General features: G+C 36.5%; 3 protein-coding genes across 6 annotated transcripts; 2 read left to right on the top strand and 1 right to left on the bottom strand.

Annotated features, from left to right (window-relative positions):
- Positions 1 to 1,924: 1,924 nt before the first annotated feature.
- LOC117912869 lies at positions 1,925 to 5,949 on the top strand. Of its 3 annotated transcripts, none has more exons than XM_034827637.1 (4): positions 1,925 to 2,068; positions 3,453 to 4,565; positions 5,253 to 5,289; positions 5,486 to 5,949. In XM_034827637.1, the coding sequence occupies exons 2-3, from the start codon at positions 3,640 to 3,642 to the stop codon at positions 5,287 to 5,289; spliced, it is 963 nt and encodes a 320-aa protein (XP_034683528.1). In that variant the 5' UTR covers positions 1,925 to 2,068; positions 3,453 to 3,639; the 3' UTR covers positions 5,486 to 5,949. The 3 variants fall into 3 exon arrangements, with proteins under 3 accessions (XP_034683528.1, XP_034683527.1, XP_034683526.1); XM_034827636.1 differs by adding an exon at positions 3,061 to 3,151 and having other exon boundaries at positions 5,253 to 5,944; XM_034827635.1 differs by having other exon boundaries at positions 5,253 to 5,944.
- A 1,152-nt stretch (positions 5,950 to 7,101) lies between these two features.
- On the bottom strand, positions 7,102 to 15,949 carry LOC117913404 (cytoplasmic 60S subunit biogenesis factor REI1 homolog 1). Its single transcript, XM_034828378.1, has 5 exons — positions 15,734 to 15,949; positions 8,188 to 8,769; positions 7,883 to 8,052; positions 7,541 to 7,759; positions 7,102 to 7,449 (listed from the first exon to the last, which is right to left on the bottom strand). Exons 1-5 carry the CDS (start codon positions 15,836 to 15,838, stop codon positions 7,290 to 7,292), a joined length of 1,236 nt encoding a protein of 411 aa, XP_034684269.1. The 5' UTR covers positions 15,839 to 15,949; the 3' UTR covers positions 7,102 to 7,289.
- A 2,601-nt stretch (positions 15,950 to 18,550) lies between these two features.
- On the top strand, positions 18,551 to 20,488 carry LOC117912609 (rust resistance kinase Lr10-like). Of its 2 annotated transcripts, XM_034827270.1 has the most exons (3): positions 18,551 to 18,705; positions 18,929 to 18,989; positions 19,088 to 20,488. In XM_034827270.1, exons 2-3 carry the CDS (start codon positions 18,929 to 18,931, stop codon positions 20,317 to 20,319), a joined length of 1,293 nt encoding a protein of 430 aa, XP_034683161.1. In that variant the 5' UTR covers positions 18,551 to 18,705; the 3' UTR covers positions 20,320 to 20,488. The 2 variants fall into 2 exon arrangements, with proteins under 2 accessions (XP_034683161.1, XP_034683162.1); XM_034827271.1 differs by lacking the exon at positions 18,551 to 18,705 and having other exon boundaries at positions 18,768 to 18,989.
- Positions 20,489 to 21,209: the final 721 nt, after the last annotated feature.

Here is a 21,209-nt window from a genome sequence, read left to right as displayed (position 1 = left end):
ATATTTAGATTGTAAAACTAAAAAGAGTAAAATATAGGATGAAAACAAATTTATGATTAAAATATTTAAATTCATAAATAAAAAATATTGCTATATATAGGAAATATATATCGAATATTATATTAAATAATAACATATATTAGTATTATTTTATAATATTATATATAGTTAATTTCTTGTAAATTTAACATTTTTTTTAATCAACAAAATGAATAATATACAAAAATAAATAAAAATTAATACTTACACAATGATGTTGAATATAAAATATGATAATTTTCAATTAAATATAGAATAAAATATATTCTCTACTTTTTATTCTAGTTTATATTATATATAGAAATCGAAGATAACCTTTTAAAAAATAAATATATAAACCACGATAAAAAGTAAAGAAAATTTCAAAATTTTTTATAACAAACAATATGTTGGCAGATCGGAGGGTTGACTGCGTCCATCAACTCTTCTTGTGTTCGCTTGGATGAATGCACTATAGGTATGCGCATTTTCTACAAGCAATTGATTTTAAGAGAGTTGGTAGCACTTTAGATCCTAACAAGTGGTATCAGAGTTGAGGTAATGGGTTTGAACCCCAGGGGTGTCTCTCGGGGGGAGATTGTTGGCAGGTCGAAAGGATAGGGCATGCGCCTTTCCTGTTATGCAAAATTTTGAATATTATGTCCATACTTTTTTTTTCATTTTTTTCTCTAATAAATATTTTGTAACTTATTTTATATTTTTAATCAATTGGTTCAACCATATAAACGAATACCCGCATGTTAAAAAGAAAAAAAAATCTAATGATATATATTTATATTTTTATTAAATATTTATTTTTGTAGGCATATTATTCCAAATTTATAGAACATCTTTTATCAAGTAAGAAGACTATTTTTGCCTGTTTATTTTTATAGATTTTTGAATAAAAATCAGAGACCTAAAATTAAAATTTGTTTTTTTTTATAGAAAGCAATATCCCTCATAACCACGAAACCATGGTTCTAATTGATGACAATGACAAAAATTAATGTCTTGTCGAACAAAATTTCAACGCAAAATATCCAATTTTGTCAGGAAATTTGTTTTTTTTTAATGTTTCTTTTTTTAATTGATAATAATGACAAAATCCACGCGGTGCTAAGCAAAATTTCAACATAAATATTGAATTATTATGGAGAAATACAGCCCATATCAAGAAACCACAAAATTGAAATTCAAATTTATAAAATATAAATTTTAAGTAATTATTTAAAAATAATTAATATTTTATTTATTTTTTTTAAATTTAAATTTAAATAATTATTTAAAAATAATTAGTATTTCATGTAATTTTTTAATCAAAAGTTTAATATTATTTTTGAGTTAACATTTGATAGAGAAGTGTATAAATATTATTTTTAAAAGATTTTTATTTTATAATTATTTTTAAGTGAGTGTGTGAAAATATATTTTTTATTTATTTTTTCTAATAAATATTTTGCGAGTCATTTTTTATTTTTATAAAAAGGAAAGGAAAATAAAAAAATAAAAATATTTATATTTTTATTGAATATTTAGTTTTTAAACATATTTTTTCCAATTTTACTGTTAGACCCTTTATCAAGTATGAAGACTATTTTAGTATTTTTATCTAATGTCCATTTTTATAGATTATGTATCTTTCCTTTTTTTATCTTAAAAGTCTATCATATGTTATTAAAAAGCTCTAAAATATAATTTTTCCCTTTTTATAATTTTATTTATTCAGGGAAGATAAAATTTTTAATTATTTTAATTCTATATAAATTTATTTATTCATAAAAAATAAAAATTTAAAAAATGGAAGTATGAAAAGGGCATTTAAGTCATTAAAGGATGGGGATCGCTCTTTCCTTTTACCTTTTTATCCTTCTTTTGGAAAAGAGAGACTCAGAGACATGGTACAGACCCTACCTACTCCCAAACAGACCTCATCTCTCTCTCTCCTCTCTCCTCTCTCCTCTCTTCTCTCTTCCCTGTCTCTCTTCCCAATCACCCACCGTACTCTCTTCATCCTCCCCAGAACCCACCACTCTCTCTCCCTCTGAAGGTAAAAGTCAAAACCCCTCCTTTCCATTTTCATCTGTTTTTGATCTGATTTCTCTTCAACTTCTGTTACAGTAATCATTTTGCTTGTTTCATTTTCATCTTTTGATTTGTTGTTGGGAGCCCTTGTACTCTGACCTCTCTCTGATTGCCGATTGGTGTTGTCACGATTTTATCGATCTTTGCCTGTTTGATTGGATGATTTGTTGATTGATATGTAGTGGGTGTTGACTAATTCTTCTTTAGCGAAAACCGTTTGGTCAATTTCATTTTTGCTTTTGCCATCCAAACCGCTTGCTACTGGGGATCAAGATTGATTTCTTTGCATGCTGAATTTCGATAATCCCAAAATTTTAGCACAATTTCACTGAATTTCCAATTTACTGTAGGATTTTCAGCCAATTTTTGGAATTATAAAGCTGCCAATTTTTCTTTTTGTTGAATTGGGAGCATCTGATTTGTGGTTTAGATGAACTTTATGGTAATTCATTTCAGGGGTTTTCCTATTATTGGGAAAGTTATCAAGAGTCTCATTCTCCAATTTAAGCTCTATCTAGGGTTCTTTCTTCCATTAAATAACGGGTGTCTTGGTCTTCTTCTCTCTATGTTGGCCCACTTCCTTTTTGTGATGCTTTCTACTTTATCAAACCACGCTTTCTCACTGAGCCGAGAATCATCCAAGACAAATTTTCCTTGGGTTATCCTTAGTCGGTGCTATCTCAATCTTCCCACCGATGCATTTTTTATTTGTTTTTATGTTTTAGTTTTTATTCTATTTTGTTGGCATGTCCTCTTTTCTGTTAGACTGTCTATCTGCTCAATTGAATGTGGGTTAATTCAAATCAAGTTTTAGCAATGGTTCATCTGTGGCTTGTTGCCTACTGTAATTTATCTATGTGGAAAATATTGTATGCATTTTGTTTTGTTTTCTTCTATTTTAGAAAATCAAAGAGATTGCATGCAGTTAAGCTTGATTTTGTGGGTATGGTATTTCAGCCTATTTGGGGCATTAATAGCTGTGGAGAATCGGTTCTTGAGTCTTTTCTCAGATTGGTATCACTTCTTGCCTGCGGCTTACCAATTAGAGGTTTTTGTTTTCTCTTTATTTGGAATTTCATTGAGGTGTAGGGGCTATTACTTCTCTGATCTCAGTGTTTTCTTTGAGCTGATTTGCTGCTCTATTGATAAAATAAGAGTGAACAGCCATAAAAAAGATCAAGATCGGACCTTCAGCTGCTATAAAAAGAGTTGATTGGAAGTTTGACATTGTTGCCCTCTTTTCTATTACGGTTGTCTGTCTAAAATGTAGAAATATTGCTATTTTTTGGCATGGTCTCATTCCTTCATGTACTTGTGATTTCTATTAATGGTCCTTTTTCTTTTTACAGGTGCTGCTATGTATGATGGGATAATATGAATAGATCAAGAGCTTGTTCTATTTGATTTTAATGAACATGCTTAGTTGGTTTGTACTTTGTATTTTCTCCTAGTGTTCTTTGGTTTATTCTGCATTTCTGACCCAGAGAGGAAGGTGGATACTGTGTGCTTGTTGATTTTATTGTGAATATTTTCTTCATGGCTTTTGAATATTTTTTTGGAACACTAGATCACCCCAAAACTTTCAACGTGGACAATGTTCAGTTGGACACCAATTGGGAAGATGTGACTTGTCCTATATGTTTGGATTTCCCTCATAATGGTGTACTTCTCCAATGCTCATCTTATGAGAAAGGATGCCGTCCTTTTGTTTGTGACACAGACCACTTGCACTCGAATTGTCTTGACCGATTCAAATGTGCATATGGGATGTCATCTGAGTTGAAATCCCCTTCAACATCTGATGCTGATGCTGATGCTGCTGCTGCTTCTGCAGAAAACATCCAACAGTTGTCTGAAGACAGCTGCAGACCAACTTGCCCTTTGTGTAGAGGGGAAGTTACTGGGTGGATTGTTGTTGATAAGGCCCGGGAACAACTGGACGAGAAAAAGCGTTGTTGCGCAGAGGAACGATGTGCATTTATGGGAACTTATTTGGAACTTCGGAACCATGCTCAATTGGAGCATCCTCATGCTCGTCCATCAAAAATTGATCCTGCAAGGCAGCTTGACTGGGAGAATTTCCAGCAATCCTCTGAAATCATAGATGTTTTGAGCACCATTCATTCAGAAGTCCCTCGTGGTGTGGTTTTGGGAGACTATGTGATTGAATATGGGGATGATGAAACTGGAGATGAATTTGAGGACTTTCCTGGGGATGAGGGCAACTGGTGGACATCCTGTATTTTGTATCAGGTGTTTGATAATTTTAGGGCTTCTAGAAACAGAAGAAGGTCAAGAGTCAGTGATGCCAGAAGAGGGAGTCGGCGTTCAAGTTATGACACTTCAAATTCTGATGAGGGTTCTGTGACATCTGTTGAATTTCCAGAGTATAGAGCCGATGAGACCGATGATGAGTTGGTGAGTACAAGTAGTGGCTCGAGGGGCAGCACTGGACATCGCAGGTCAGTATAAAATTTTTATTCTGCTCCCTTTATTTTCCATGAGATGCCTCTCCATGTTTAGTTGATCACGAATTTCAGACTTTAGTTCTATGACATGTGGTTCATGATTTTGGCAAGTTTGTTATTTCCCATGTATAAGGCTCCCACTACATCATGAGTCTTCTAGCCCATTGATGTCTGGTGTGCTTTGCCGTTCTATACTCTTGTGCAAGGTTGAGAGTTCAAGACCAATGAATATATTAGTAGCGTTTTTCTCGGTGGGACTGGGAAGGGTGTTAGGTAGTCATTTTATGTGAATATGCTTGTTCAGAAGTTTTTACATGAATAACAAGAAACATAAAAGGTTTGTCTGCAATTCCCTTTATGCATCTATTTGAAATGTTATGGGATGAAGCCATGGCTCCCTCCACTCCAACATTCCAAGTTTGTCTTTTCTCCATATGTTCTTTCGCAGACCTCAGCCTGTTCTACCCTTTCTGAAACATCTCCTCAATTTCCATTGTCTTAATATCTCTTCAATTAATATTCTGTGTAGTAGATGATGAATGGAGCTATTTAAGTTATCGCATGAGAAAATATAGTGCTGAAACTGTCATGGTTTTTCATCTGAATTTTTTTAAAGGCTGTATTCTTTTGATTTATTCAATGCAAAATCACTTAGGTCTGGCTACTGTTTGTATTTCACAGTTCTCGAAGACGCCGTTCTCGCTTCTATGACAATTAGGTATGCACTAGCATGGATATATAGCTTGCATTCTCTTTCATTCTGGCTTTATTTTAGTGTACAAAGAACCAAATCATATCTTTTTTCAAATCCAATTACAAATAAACGTACAAGGCAGGAGTTGTGAGAAGGGTTTGCCCCCATGTCATAAAGCTTTGGTTATATAACTCCTCAAGTCTGCTCTGTGTTTTAATAGAAATGGAGTGAAACAGCAGACAGAAAGAAAGGCTTTTAAGGCGATGATCCACTGCAAATGGAAATCATCTTTCATGCTTTCTCCAGCTCGAGTTACTGATTAGGTCATTGAAGCATGTAAGAGCTACATCCTGATGGAATTTCCTTGCTTTGTAATTAGGTTTGCCAGTTAGAAATGACTTCCAAACTCACCTTCACTATGCAGTGTGATTATTCTGTGACCGGTTTGGTTGTCTATGTTTGTCTTTCATCAAGTACATTAAGTAGGCTCTTTTTTGCCCCTTTTTTCAATAGAAGCTTGAAGAGATGAAACTCTCACTAACCTGGATAGTCCTGCTGGTTTCAACTGATGACTGACATATTTTGTTTTACTGCAATACTGATATCTGGGTATGAATGTATTCGGATCAATCAGTAATGTGCTGTTTATTCTATTTTACCTTGCGGTTGCTGCTGTTTACAAAAGAATGGATTGTGCTTAGATTCTTCTGTATGGTCTCTTCCATCTGCCTTGGTTCTGGGGGGTTGAGGAGAGGAAAACCCACAAATATGTTTACACAAGTTTGGTTTGGAAATGGTCACAACACCATCATCTGACGTCCCTGTGGGCTCAAAAGAGGCTGTACCCACCCAATCCTAATACATTGCTAGGGTATTTTCTTATGGATTAGTTGCTCAGTTAGTATGCTTTTATGGCAATGTAAAATTGTACCACATTGGCCTCCTGTTTCATGAAGCGAGCATCTATTTCCAATTGGAAACACAGCAGAGTCCTGTTTAGAATAGTGTTTTAACTTAATGCGTTTAGTGACAGAAGTAAACGCTTGATTATTCTACAAATTTTCATTAAATAAAAATTTGTTTTTCAAAGCAGGGGCCTTTTTGTTTGTTTAAGATATGGATGAGTCATGTTACGTAATGTGAGGCTTATGAAATGAGAGTTTTATTCAAACGTTATCATGGTTGAGAAAGTAAAAGGGATCTAGTGGGGAATATTTTCCAAAAACTGGTTTTGACAACAAATGACAAAGAGGCATGTAAGCTTTTAACATTCAAGGAGCTCTCCCACCAAGGCTTTTCAGCTTCTGGGTCAGAGAACTCTTCTCATGTTATTCTCTCATAATTTGAGGTTGGTGATCTTCACTTCTAACATAGGGAAGAAAGAAAAATAAGATAAGCCTTCAAAAAGGGAAAAGTCTCATCAAAGAGGATCCCAAATAATATGAAAATGATATTTTTCACTTCCCCATTCGAGGGAGGGAAAGACAAAGAAAGGTAAAGAGTCCAGACAACCAAACTTCGATCCACTTTGGGTGAAGGAGAAGGGTTGAATAAATCTTATAGGTGTATAGTTTCCAAACTTGACTTTTGGTGAGGTTTGAATTTTTAAAGCCCACTTTGAAGAGTACAAGCATCAAAAAGTCATATCCACACACACGCATACACCATATCCATATCTCCACACAACACATACTATATACCCCAAACGCGCGCATATATATATATATATATATATATGTATATCAGGGTTTACTAATATTTAAATAGAAAGGGTTTCATTGAGGTTGCCCTAGTCTAATGACAAAGTGCTTGAGCCAACCTTACCAAACCAACCAATTAAAAGGAAACGAAGGAATATATTAAAATTTTATCAAACCATTAAGATTTAGCATTATCAAGTACTTCGGGGAAAATCCATAAACAAATGATAGCAGTGCTTTAAAATCATTCTGAGAAGCAATAATTTTAACCCTTGAGGAGAAAATAAATAGCTCTTCATGTTCTTCAGGAAGGTCAGTATAAAACTAATATGGGACATTATTGGGGAGGTTTCGGATGACATTACTCTTCATACCAATCTTAGAGCGCATGGCTTCTACCCCGGATTTATTCATCTGCTTCATCACCTTCATCCTCACTATCTGCTCTCTTGACTGCACTGTTGCCAGCCCCATGCTTCTATACCTGAAAATTATAAGCAAGGGTTTAGGTTTGTGACTCCTCATAACCAACCAACCACAGACAAACAGCTGAAACAGGGGAAATGAAAACAAACCTAGAGGCCAATGCAGCAGTAATGGCAGCACCATTCATAGGCGAGGGGCGAGGCTTCTGGCGATAATAGCGCAGAAATTCACGGGATCCAAGTGATTTGGTTGATATTCCACCATCAGTTCTTCTAGTTATGATGAGTTCTGATCCACCACATCCAAGTTCAACAGTGTTGTTCATGTCACCAGATGCAACGAGCTGTTTCTCATTGACATCCACATAACTATACCAAGAGAGGGGTGGTGAATATCAAATATATCAACATATTGACAGAAGAATATAATTGTATGTTTTGGCAGTTTGAATAATGAAATAAGCAAGTCAAGGTCATTGAGCAGGATCAGACCTGCTACTATAATCATAGAACTCTTCCAGTTCTGCTTCCTCATCATCACCACCATCACCGTAATGCACTTTGCAGTGACTTTTTGCCACCATGTGCTTCCTAACCGCTTCCAAGCTGTTGAAAGGATGGCACCCGTCATTGCAATACAGACACATAAAATCCCTTGTCACCTGGAAAATTATAGAGAAGACAGAAAGTTTAAATAACATTTATATGGAAATTTTAAAGGGGTAACTGGCCCAAAACTGAGAAATTGAAAAAACAAATGAAGGAAAAAAATGGAGCACAAGCTTATAACTCGTTACCTTAAGGCCAAGATAAGTAAGAAGTCCTTTTGGATCCTTCAGATACTCAACATCAGGAATGAAGAACCCATGCTGCTTGTGCATGTGAATGATACAACGTTCTATAGTGTTCTGCTCTTGGTCACACATGAAGCAACAGGTTGGATCCAATTTTATCTCAAAATCATCGTCATCATCACTTTCATCCATGTCATCATTTGATGCATGCTCATTCACATTCATTTGAGTAATGGATTCAGTGGCCTCACCAACCAAATCTTCATCTGGGTTGACTTCCTCCCACTCATCTTCACTTTCTTCATTGACTGGCTCTCTTTGTGGGGGAGGCTTATTTGCAGTGCGGTGAGTTAGTGGCTTGATTATTGTAGTTTCTTCATCTTGATGACTTGCTCTTTGGGAAGCCCGCAAGATGTGACTTCGTGATTTAAGATGCTGACCAAGAGCCTTGGAACTTCTGTATCCCTTGCCGCAAAGGCTGCAACTATATAGCATGGGGGTCTCATTTAACCGATTTTTCTCTTCAGCAAGGGAAGACTGTCTAGCTAGATATAACGCTTCAGTCACCCCTGGAACCCCAGCAATCTGATGAAAAGGTACAGAATAAATAAATAAAAACTTTCAGTATTAGATACTGTTGAGAGAGAGAGAAAGAAGAAAGACCTTGATTCTCATTAATGTAATGATCTACTTACAATTGAGAAATATATATATATATATACAAGGCTAAGAGTCCTACAAGGCTAAGAGTCCTAACTACCATACATGTGTCCTACCATATATGTGTCCTATATTAACAAGGAAAGGTTATACACTATAAATACATTATATTCAACACTCCCCCTCAAGCTGGAGCATATACGTCATATGCACTAAGCTTGTTACAAATATATTTAATCCTAGGACCTCTGAGAGATTTAGTGAAGATGTCAGCTAGTTGATCATTTGAATTAACAAAACTTGTAGCAACACATCCTGATGCGATCTTCTCTCTAATGAAATGACAGTCAACTTCAATATGTTTGGTCCTTTCATGAAAGACTGGATTGGATGAAATATGTAATGCGGCCTGGTTATCACATATGAGTTTCATCTGTTCATCCTTTCCAAATCTCAACTCTCGAAGAAGATGTCTCAACCATATGAGTTCACATGTTGCCAAAGCCATAGCTCGATACTCGGCTTCAGCGCTAGATCTGGCCACTACATCTTGTTTCTTACTCTTCCAAGATATTAGATTACCTCCAATAAAAACACAGTACCCTGAAGTGGAACGTCTATCTGTGGGTGAGCCAGCCCAATCTGCATCTGTGTAACCAACAACCTGAGTATGACCTTTGTTCTCGTACAACACACCTTGGCCTGGTGTACTTTTGATATATCGAAGAATGCGAATTACAGCATCCCAATGGCTATCACATGGTGACTGTAGGAATTGACTAACAACACTCACAGGAAAAGAAATGTCTGGACGAGTAATGGTGAGATAGTTCAATTTACCTACAAGCCGTCGATATCTCCCGGGGTCTCCTAAAGGCTCCCCCTGTCCTGGTACAAGTTTGACATTCGGATCCATAGGTGTGTCTACCGGTTTACAGTCTAACATACCGGTTTCTTCCAGGATGTCTAAAGCATACTTCCTTTGGGAAAGGACCACAGCAGAACTGGATTGAGCTATCTCAATTCCCAAGAAATACTTGAGTTTCCCCAAGTCTTTGGTCTGAAAGTGGGTAAAAAGGTGTTGCTTTAGTTTCTGAATACCATCCTGATCACTGCCTGTAATGACGATGTCGTCCACATAAACAACCAGATAAATACACTGCCCCAAAGAGTTATGATGATAGAAAACTGAATGGTCTGCTGTACTGCGAAGCATGCCAAACTCTTGAACAACAGAACTAAAACGGCCAAACCATGCTCGAGGAGATTGTTTCAAGCCATATAGAGAACGGCGTAACCTGCATACTAAACCAGACTCCCCCTGAGCAACAAAACCAGGAGGTTGCTCCATATAAACCTCCTCGGCAAGATCACCATGAAGGAAGGCATTTTTAATATCCAATTGATAAAGAGGCCAAGAACACATGGCAGCCATGGAGAGAAGCAGACGGACAGAAGCAATCTTGGCAACAGGAGAGAATGTGTCACCATAATCAGAACCATAAACCTGAGTATAGCCTTTAACAACTAAGCGGGCCTTAAGGCGATCAACCTGACCATCAGGACCAACCTTAACTGCGTAGACCCAACGACACCCAACGGTAGATTTACCCGAGGGTAAAACAACAAGATCCCAAGTGCCATTAGAGTGCAGAGCAGCCATTTCATCCACCATTGCCTGTCGCCAGCCTGGATGGGAAAGAGCTTCATGGGTGCTCTTTGGAAGAGAAACAGAGGATATAGCAGAAACAAAAGCAGAATAGGGTGAAGATAATCGATGATAACTCAAAAAATTGTAAATAGGATGAGGATTACGAGTAGAGCGAGTACCTTTCCGAACAGCAATGGGTAAGTCATTAGGAGAAGGCAGAGTCGAGGTAGGTGAAGCCGAAGGGATAGGAAGTGAGTCAGCAGGTGCCTCAGCAAAAGGGAGAGGAGCAACGACACGAGGGCGACGATGATAAACCTGAAGTGGTCGAGGAGGCATAGCATCAGGTGGGGAGACAATGGGAATAGGCAAGACTTCAGAAACAGAAAGAGACTCAGAAGTGGTGGAAAAGAATGGTGAGTCCTCAAAGAAGGTGACATCAGCGGAGATAAAGTATCGATGAGTCTCAAGGGAATAACAACGATAACCCTTCTGAAGTCTGGAGTATCCTAAGAAGAGACACTTCATGGCTTTGGCGGAAAGCTTGTCCTGTCCAGGAGTGAGAATATGAACAAAGCAAGTACAACCAAAGACACGAGGAGGAAGGAAATAAAGTGGTTGGTCAGGGAAGAGAAGGGAGTGAGGAATCTGATCATGTAAGACAGAGGAGGGCATACGATTAATCAAATAACAAGCGGTAAGAACAGCGTCCCCCCAAAAACGAAAAGGAACATTACTGTGGAGGAGGAGAGTACGAGCTGTCTCAACAAGATGTCGATTCTTGCGTTCAGCTATCCCATTTTGTTGAGGAGTATGAGCACAAGAAGACTGATGAAGAATCCCATGATGGGACATAAACGAAGTAAATGGTGCTGAAAAATATTCCCTGGCATTGTCACTGCGTAACACACGAATAGAAATATTGAACTGGGTTTGGATTTCAGCATAAAATTTCTGGAAAATAGAGAATAACTCAGCTCGATTTTTCATTAAAAATAACCAAGTACATCGAGAATAGTCATCAATGAAAGTGACAAAATACTGAAATCCTAAAGTAGACGCAGTCCGACAAGGACCCCAAACATCAGTGTGGACAAGCTCAAAAGGAGACTTTGCCCGATTATTCAAACGCTTTGGGAACGAGACACGAGTATGTTTCCCAAGCTGACATGACTCACACGGAAGTGACGATAAAGTGGAAAAACGAGGGACCATCTTCTGGAACTTGGAGAGACTAGGGTGGCCCAATGCAAACTGCAGGAGATGAATCCGAGGTGAGGTGATAGAGGCCTTGAGACTCACGTCCTATGCCAATCGTCTTCCCCGTACTCCGGTCCTGCAAGGTCACAAATTTATCAGAAAAGGTAATAGAGCAATTAAGAGTACGAGTGATTTTGCTGATGGAAATAAGATTAAAAGGACATTCAGGAGTATAAAGGACAGAAGTGAGAGGTAGAGAAGGTAGAGGAAGGGCCAAACCAATACCTTTAGCCACAGTTTGAGAACCATTAGCTAAGGTAACAGTAGGTAAAGCAGAGGTAGTAGTAATAGAGGAGAAAAGATCCTTATTACCAGATAAGTGATCAGAAGCTCCAGAATCTAGAATCCAGGGTCCAAGAGAAGATGTGTGGGTAAGGCAGGCAGAGGCATTACCAGGCTGGGCAACAGAGGCAACAGAAGCCTGAGATGCGGAAGAGCTCGGAGGCTGAGGCAGCGGAGAATCAGAGGACTGGGCCACATGGGCAGTGCGAGGAGGTCATCCATGTAACTGATAGCAACGATCGCGAGTGTGGCCAAGTTTATTGCAATAGGTGCAATGAGGACGTTGACCTCTACCTCGGGTAGCATTGCGGCCTCCTCGAGAGCTAGTTTGAGAAACTAACACAGAAGAATCTGAAGTACTATCAGATGACAAAGTCTGAGTGGAGGAGATACGGAGGAGGCGAGCAAACACATCATCCAAGGACGGAACTGATGAACTACCAAGAATCTGATCGCGGACAGGCTCAAGATCCGGACGGAGGCGAGTAAGAACCATGAAGAACTGGTCAAGCTGTGTTTGTTGAGCCCCAACATCAGGAGTAAGAGGCATCACAGTCAAGAACTCCTCCTTAAGAGAGGCAATCTGGCCAATATAAGTAGATAGATCCAAGTCCTGTTGGCTGAGATGGACAATAGCAGAAGCCACCTTATACAGACGCTGGATATCATTCGTATATAATCCTTTGGCCTGAGTCCAAAATTTAAAACAAGTTTTGTAGGCCCGAAGATGAAGAAGAATCTTGGGATCAACCGATTGCCATAATACACTACATAACTGTGCATCTATCTTCCTCCACTGTACGCGGTCAACCTCAGGGATATCTGCCTCCTGTGTAATCAAGTGATCCTCATATCCTTGACCCATAAACCAAAGTTCAACAGAGGCAGACCAGGAAAGATAATTGTCACTGCCAACCAATTTCGCCGAAGTAATCATAGGAGAGCCAGATATAACAGCGGAAAAAATGGAATTTTTAGTAGTCATATCTACTTATCTGGAGAATGAAGTATGTTTGGATCGAAGAGAGCCCTAATACGGCTTCAGATTGCGGCGTGGCACCACCGAAAAAGGGAGACGACCTCAGATCGCGGCGTGGTACCACCGAAAAAGGGAGACGACCTCAGATCGCGGCGTGGTACCACCAGAAAGGTAGAAGAACACTTCCCAAGGCACGTGCAGGGATTGGAGTGGAGAAAAAGTAGTCGGAGCTTCGCCGGAAAGACTGTTTGGAGGGCCGACGGAGACAAAAATCCCCAAAAGAGGTATGTGCAGGGCTCGGATGGGAGAACCAGGGAGGTAGGGAGGCTGGTCGGCGTCAGGCGAAGCTGGAGGAGGAGGCGCGTCGCCGGAAAAGGCCTCACGCGCCCTCACGCGCCGGCGCGTGAGATTCAGCCGCCGGCCGGAAAATTGCGCGTGGGCGGCGCGTGGAGGCTTTTTTGGTGCTGGTGCCTTCACAAAAGTTGGAGATCTCCTCCAGGCGCTCCTTCTGGTATGGTCGGTGTCGGAAAAATACGTCGCCGGAAAAGTTCGCCGGAAAAGTTCGCCGGCGGTGAGTGGTTTCTGTCGACGATCTGAATGTTCGGAAAGTATTGGGAGATGGGGAAGGTGACCGGAATGAAACACGGTCACCGGAAGGTTTCCCGGAGTTGATGACACGGGAAACAGGAAAGAATTAGGTTTTCTTCCTTGGCTCTGATACCATGTTGAGAGAGAGAGAAAGAAGAAAGACCTTGATTCTCATTAATGTAATGATCTACTTACAATTGAGAAATATATATATATATATATATATACAAGGCTAAGAGTCCTACAAGGCTAAGAGTCCTAACTGATACTTTATTCAAAAAAATTTTCCCAATTTTTGGGCAGTGCTAATTTAAGCTTCTAGGATTCAACAGTTTCAATTCAGTTACTTCTGGACTTGATTTCCCCCCCAAATTATGGTTGGGGAAGGAAGCTGGATACACAAGAACATTAGGCACCCAAAACAACTTCTGTTTTCAATCTATTCTGGTCAAGTTTCTTGTTTTGAGCAATGACAATGGAAATATTGAGACATGCCAGAATGATGGTTTTAACTAATAAAAGATATCTGCACACATCAGAATTATTGACAAGAGAAGCAAAAGTATGCATCATCCTTCCAATTTTCACTTTTTTCATATGCTGTCAAAACCAAATTGAATACAGCTTATCGATTGTTAAGGCTGATGCTTAATACCACAACACAATTATCTAATACTAAAGGTGCAAGTCTAATGAGTTTTTTAAAAATAAGAAACAAAAAATTCAACTCAATCCGTCAATCACATGTAAAATGAAGAAAATGCAAAATCCTATATTTGTTCAACAAGATCATTAATAAGTCTTATTGTTATATAGTCATCAGATATGGATGCATATGATTCCTTTTTAATGGTCACTAGCATGAGGATGGAGTCTGTTCATACTTAATTCTCAGTACTTCCTTTCCCTCAATGGTCACTAGCATGAGGATGGAATCTGTTCATACTTAATTCTCAGTAATTCCTTTCCCTCATTCTCAGAGGGATTCAGAGAAAGCCACAAGGATCTCTTTGTGGGAAGATTAGCCGCTATTTCTTCAATTTGCTTTAAGAAAAATTTATCTCATTGTCTACAATAGTTTGTTCCCCCAAGAAAAACAGGGAACCTTATACTTCACTTGGTTGTTTAGGAAACAACAGGAGTAAATAACAAAGAATGGAAACCTCCCCTAAGGGCCTCATTCGAGCTCAATCCAACTATTTTCTATAATTCATGTGCATTTTCTTCCTTCATCTTCCTCCTTTTGCTGGGTTGGGGTGGGGGTAGTTGGTAACCTGGACTATATACAACCTTAAAATTTCCTAGTTTTATCAGAAAGCAAACAGTATAAACAAAAGAATTATACTTGACAATTTATAGACATGCCTGCAGGCTGTAGTAATTCTTCCTTTAGAAAGAACAAATAAGAAATATCATGCAGACCAATAAACAAAGAGGCAAAATAAATGAAAAAGACAAAAGGCAAACAATAATATTCCAGAACAAAAGAAGTTTAAACAACTACTAAAAATTCCCCCATCCATCATATGAAATCTTAAATCTTGATTCTTGGATTTCTTGATTACCAGGAGCTGATAAACCTTAATAGTAGGAGCCAAAAAAAATAAAATAATATAAAATGAAAAATAAAATTTTTTGTACAGAATTCTCCATCAAACCAAGATTTTCAATAAGTAAAGCTAGCACGTTCAAACCCCAAAACTAATCATCCAAAAATTTCAAAAAAATATCGAAAACTAAATCTGCTCCTCCAATTTCCTGATCTACGCAGGTTACCAATCGAACTACATAAAAACAGAACAAAATTTCAAATATGTCCTTGAACAAAGCCCAGGTCTATGTTCTCTCGGGTTCAGAATACCCAAAAAATCAATATCCATAATCTAAAATTTCTAATCTTTCCCGAGCTTTTCCCAGCCGCCGAACCGAAACCCCAAACACCTAAACATCCAGTATCCATGCATTCCCATAACAAATTTCCCACTTTCAACAGCAATTCGATGCTCGAGTACTCAAAAATAAAAATTTTTAGTTTCCACCTAAGGCTACAGAATGAGCCCCAAAATTCAAATTATATCGAGAGAAAAAGAAAAAAAAAAAACCCTAGAAAGCAGAGAATAGAAGAGAGACACCTTGCGTTTGAGATTGTAGCGGTGCCAATCGGATTTGTAATGGAGCTTCTGCTCTGATTCGCCGATGAACTCCTTATTGCATGCGTTGCAAGTTAGGGTTGCCATCCTTCACTTTCTCCGTATCGAGTTTTCGAAGGTATAGACAACGGCGCCTATAGAAAAAGCAAATTCGGAGACAGCGATGACGGCGGCTTAAGTCGGTGATCTCAGACGATGTTTTAATTCTGATTTTTCCAACCTCTATAAATACGAGATTACGAAAAAAGAAACTTAAAAATATTGATATTTTAATTTTGTACAACCCGATACCATACACAAAATTTCTTATAGGAAGGATTTAAGAAAAATTTCTATTAATACTTACTTCGTAATATAACCTACGTAAACAATTGCTAAAATTTTGTTGTTTAACCAGAAGTTATATAAAGTAAAATCGTTAATCGATAATTTTATAACCAAAAGTTATATAGAGAATAGATCATTGCTTAATGGCATGCAAAATTTTTATTTTATTATAATAAAATTATTCACGGGTGGAAGTGTCGAACAGATTTATTCTTTCATTTTTATTATTTAGTAGATGTTGTTTATTTATTTTATTAGTTTCTTGAGTTTATAATAATTGATTTACTTTATGATATTATAAAAATATTGTTTATCATGATGAACCGTAGCCTAGAGAAAGAAAATATATATTTCTATATATTTTTATAATTAGAAGTTATATAATAATTATTTTGGTGGTTTGAAGTTGTATGAAAAATAATTTGTATATTATAACTTAAAATTATGTAAAATAATTAATTTACATATTTTTATAGTTCAAAGCTATATAAAATAAAAAATAAAATAAAATTCTAACATACTCTTGTAATTTGAAAAAAAAAACATGAAAAATACTTTCATAACCTCTTGAAACCTTTTGACAACAAATATATCTTATCATATCTTTATTATAAACAAAAATGTGATAAAAGATGAAAAATGTGAAAAAAAAAATATAAAACATACGAGGACATGTACAAAGAATGTGAGAAAATGTATGATATGATACAACAATTCTACGTTCTCATATATATTTTATTTTGTATCCTAATTTAAAAAAGAATTAATGGGTTAAAAACAATGAAATAATTTTTATATTTGTGAATTTAACCATTTTTATGTTTTTATTTGAAAAATAACTCATTTTTGACATAAATGTCCTTGATAATTTCAAAAATTTACATGCATGTTTTAAAAGAACGAGTTATTTTCATTATAAAAAAAAAATGAGGGTATTTTTGTCAAAATTATGCCAAAAAATGATGAGGGTTAGATTTTCAAAATTGAGTTTCCAATGATTCTTTTAATCAAATAACCCATTAGAAAAAACTTTTAGAGAGATTAGATGTGAAATTCAAAAGCTCATTTGTCATATGTTAAACATTTTTGCCTATATTTTTAATTTCTTTCCTATGATTTTCATATGTTAAAAATAAATAATTTGAATAATATTTTATAATCCCCATGTACAAAAATATGATAAAATGATATAAAAATATCGAATTCTTTTAAAGACAAATTGATAGCAAATATCACTAAATAATGTAATATTTTGATTGCTCTTTTATTAATATTTCAATTGCATTATGATAAGAGGGATGAAAGGAAATAAAAAGAATTCATCATGAGAGATGAAATCTTTTATTATCAATATGATGACAATCTAAAAATTGAGTCTTACGAATAGTCCATGCAAAATCAAAGTTTGATCAACTCAACTAATACAAATTTAGAAAAAAATGAGATTTAGTTAGATTAGACTTGAGTTAGCTATCAATCCAACCAATTCACCCAAGTAGAAGTTCCACATAAAAGTTACTAAATACACTTAACAATAATGACTTGATTAACTACTTATAATAAAATATGATAAATGAATTATAAATTTCTATAATTTTTTTATTCAATTTTAAACTTTTTTTATTATTTTATAAAACACGATTTATATTATTGAATTAGTCTTATAATAAATACAAATTAAAAAAAATAAAACACTTATTCTAAATTAAATTCTTTTATTATTAAATCCTTTTGTTATTAAATCCTTAATACAATAAAATCAAAATTAGAAAATATTTGATTTATAAATTTCACATTTAATAAATTTATTTTAAAATTTTCACAACTTTTTTTCCCATATTTATCCATTTTATAAAATAGAGAGTCTTGTTATTAAATAATTTTATTGTAAAATTTATCTTTTTTAAATTAAAATTTTGTATTCTTAGTAGTGTCATGTAAAAAAATAAATATTTTAAATGAAAAATCTATTTTAATTTATTTATGAGAATTACATTAAATTAAAATCCATTTTTAATTGATTTATATTGAAATTGATTTTTTGTTAGTTATCTAATATTGTAAAATTAAAATTCAAAATAAACTCTACTTACTTAGTTCCTGATAATTAATTTTTTATTAAATGATTGATTAAAAAACTAAAATTATTATTATATATATATTTAAATAAAAATAAAAAAGAAATTAGATAATATATTATTTTTATTTATTATAAATTATATATTTAATAATATAAAATATCATTACTTAATTATCATTAGATCATCATTTTAAGCAATACACTTAACAACCTTGAGAATTCACTTAACAAGAAACTGATTACATGCAAGTTTTTCCCTTTTCGTATGTACAATCTAGATCAACGGTCATGATCTTTAAATTCAACGGTCAAAAATCTAACTTTGGTTCCTACCACATGAGGACCATAGAATTTTGATCAAGTTAGCCGGCAAAGATGTTACAGAAATTTCCAAAAACTTCTTCCCTTCATACCCATGGCAGAATTATGATTCAGGAGTGAAGAAACTTTGGTGAATTTTCAGGTCAAGGCAGTGGGGGGAAGCAAAGAGCGAAGAGAAGTTGTGGTGCATTGGCGGTGAAAAGCAAGGAGTGATCTTCCAAAGAGGGTGAGTTCAATAACCTGATTGTTCTTAGTATGTAGAAGGTTCATGTATGATATAACAAGCCTGCAATGCACAAAACCTTGAACTAATGAAGAAAATTTCTGTTAATTAACCACGCTCACTTAGGCAAGTTGCCCAGGGGATTTGTAAGCAAAATCCATATAAACACTTACTGAATAGCGAATTCTAGTCTTATCTGACCTAGTCCAGTTTGCTGCCTTTGTAGATGTCTTCCAATGACAACTCTCCTTCATCAGGCATCCAATCTGGGCCTTTAGCAGGACTAGGTAAGTTCTTTCTGTGAGAAACGTATGAAGGAATTATATATTGACAGACAACATATTGAAGTTGGGATCTTACTGGTTCAAATGCCCATGACCTGCAGCCTTCTTTGTGTTGAGCTTGGTGATCGTTGGAATAATGATCGTATGTGCAAGGAAAGCAAGAAATGCGATTGTGCTAGAATCGCAAGCGGCAGTGGCTCCCCCACCTGCGAATATGATACGGATTTGGGAGGTTGATGCACCAACAATGGAGAAGTTCTTCCAAGAATTAGCGAGGGAGAAGCCGGTCAGGTTCACTGCTCAGCAGCTATGCAGCTTCACTGCTAACTACACCACGACACTGGGTTCTGGAGGGTTTGGAGTGGTTTACAAGGGGCAGTTCCCCAATGGGGTCAAGATTGCAGTGAAGGTCCTGAATAGGAGTTCGGACAGACAAGCTGAAGAACAGTTCATGGCAGAGGTGGGAACCATAGGCAGAACTTACCATATCAATCTAGTCAGGCTCTATGGTTTCTGCTATGATCAGTTCATGAGCGCACTTGTCTACGAATACCTGGAAAACGGATCCCTGGACAAGTACTTGTTCAGCGAGGCACGAGAAATCGAGTGGGAGAAGCTGCATCATATAGCAGTTGGGACAGCAAAGGGCATAGCTTACTTACATGAAGAATGTGTACAAAGAATCATTCACTGTGACATAAAACCCGGTAACGTTCTCCTTGATGCTGACTTCTTTCCTAAGGTTGCAGACTTTGGGCTTGCTAAGCTTTGTAACAGGGACAACACGCACCTGACACTCTCGGGATATAGAGGGACTCCAGGCTACTCAGCACCAGAATTTTTACTGAAAAACCATCCCATAACCCATAAATGTGATGTTTATAGCTTTGGGATGCTGTTGTTTGAGATAGTTGGGAGGAGGAGGAATGCCAAAGTCGGTTCTAATGATAGCATGGATTGGTTCCCCAAACATGTTTGGGAAGAGCATGAGAAAGGGGATTTAGCAGCAATGACTGTGGCCTGTGGAATTGAAGAGAAGGACAGGGAGAAGGCAGAGAGAATGTCTATGGTGGCTCTATGGTGTGTCCAGGACTCACCCGACTCGAGGCCTCCGATGAGTGCTGTGGTAAAGATGCTGGAGGGAGGAGTAGAAGTCATGCCCCCGCCAAAACCATTTCATTATCTGTACTCAGTAGGGATGAACGTGTTCCAGCAGGCAAATGAAACCGGTACAAGTTCAAGCTATGCAACAAGTGAAGAACCCAATTCAATTTGGTACAAGGAAACCACACCAATCATCGCCAAGTATGAGATACAAGTAGCTAGTTCTTAACCATGGAAGCACTCAAGGGAGAGAGGTTCAAATTTGAACGATGAAATGAGAAGAAAAATTGAAGTAGAGTTTGTTAAAAATTTGTTATATAATATTATTGTAGTTGCATTTGTGTCAACTATATATCATATAAGTCGATCATGTTTTAGGGCAGCATGCTTATATATCATCACTTCTTCTAATATTCAGTCAACATAGACCTATATAAGAGTCCACCATTCAACAAGTTGGGTGGCTAGTAGCCGGCCTATTAAATATCATTAGACCACTTTCTTTTGCTTGGTCTGAGATGCAGTGGCCATGCATGGTTCCATATAAGAGTCCCAATATCAGCAGTCAACAAGTTGGGTGGTTAGTGGCCGGCCTATTAAATACCATTAGACCACGTACTTTTGCTTGGTCTGACATGCGGTGGCCATGGTTCCACTGGTGTCCAGATGCCCAAGGGACATCTGGGCAAAATTCAATGTAATGGTTATATAACATACCTTAAATAATTTCATATTCAGTGAAAATAATGAACATAATTTCATGCAGAAAGCAAATATTACTGTTAACAAAAATAAGGTGATTAATAAAACTGGAAAATGATTCAAAAGGAGTTCTTTATGAGATGGGGAGGTCGATCACTCTTCTAACAGTTCCGAAACAGGAGGTTAGACAGACAAGCTAAAGAACATGCATGGTGACACTTTTTAATCAAATCATGTACACATGAATAGAAAATAAAGAAAAACATAAATTTTTTAATATGATTCACCGATCAATGTGATTCTTATGTCCATAAAATATATTAACATTTAAAAATCCACTAATCAAAATAAAAGAAAGATTACAATGGTAAAACTCTCAAAAACTCTTCTTAATTATGATCACATTCTCTAAAAAAA

Source organism: Vitis riparia, chromosome 4 (assembly GCF_004353265.1).
Source record: "Vitis riparia cultivar Riparia Gloire de Montpellier isolate 1030 chromosome 4, EGFV_Vit.rip_1.0, whole genome shotgun sequence".
Taxonomy (NCBI): domain Eukaryota; kingdom Viridiplantae; phylum Streptophyta; class Magnoliopsida; order Vitales; family Vitaceae; genus Vitis; species Vitis riparia.
The sequence above is the reverse complement of the archived record's forward strand: the minus strand, read 5'-3'. Positions and strand labels throughout refer to the sequence as shown.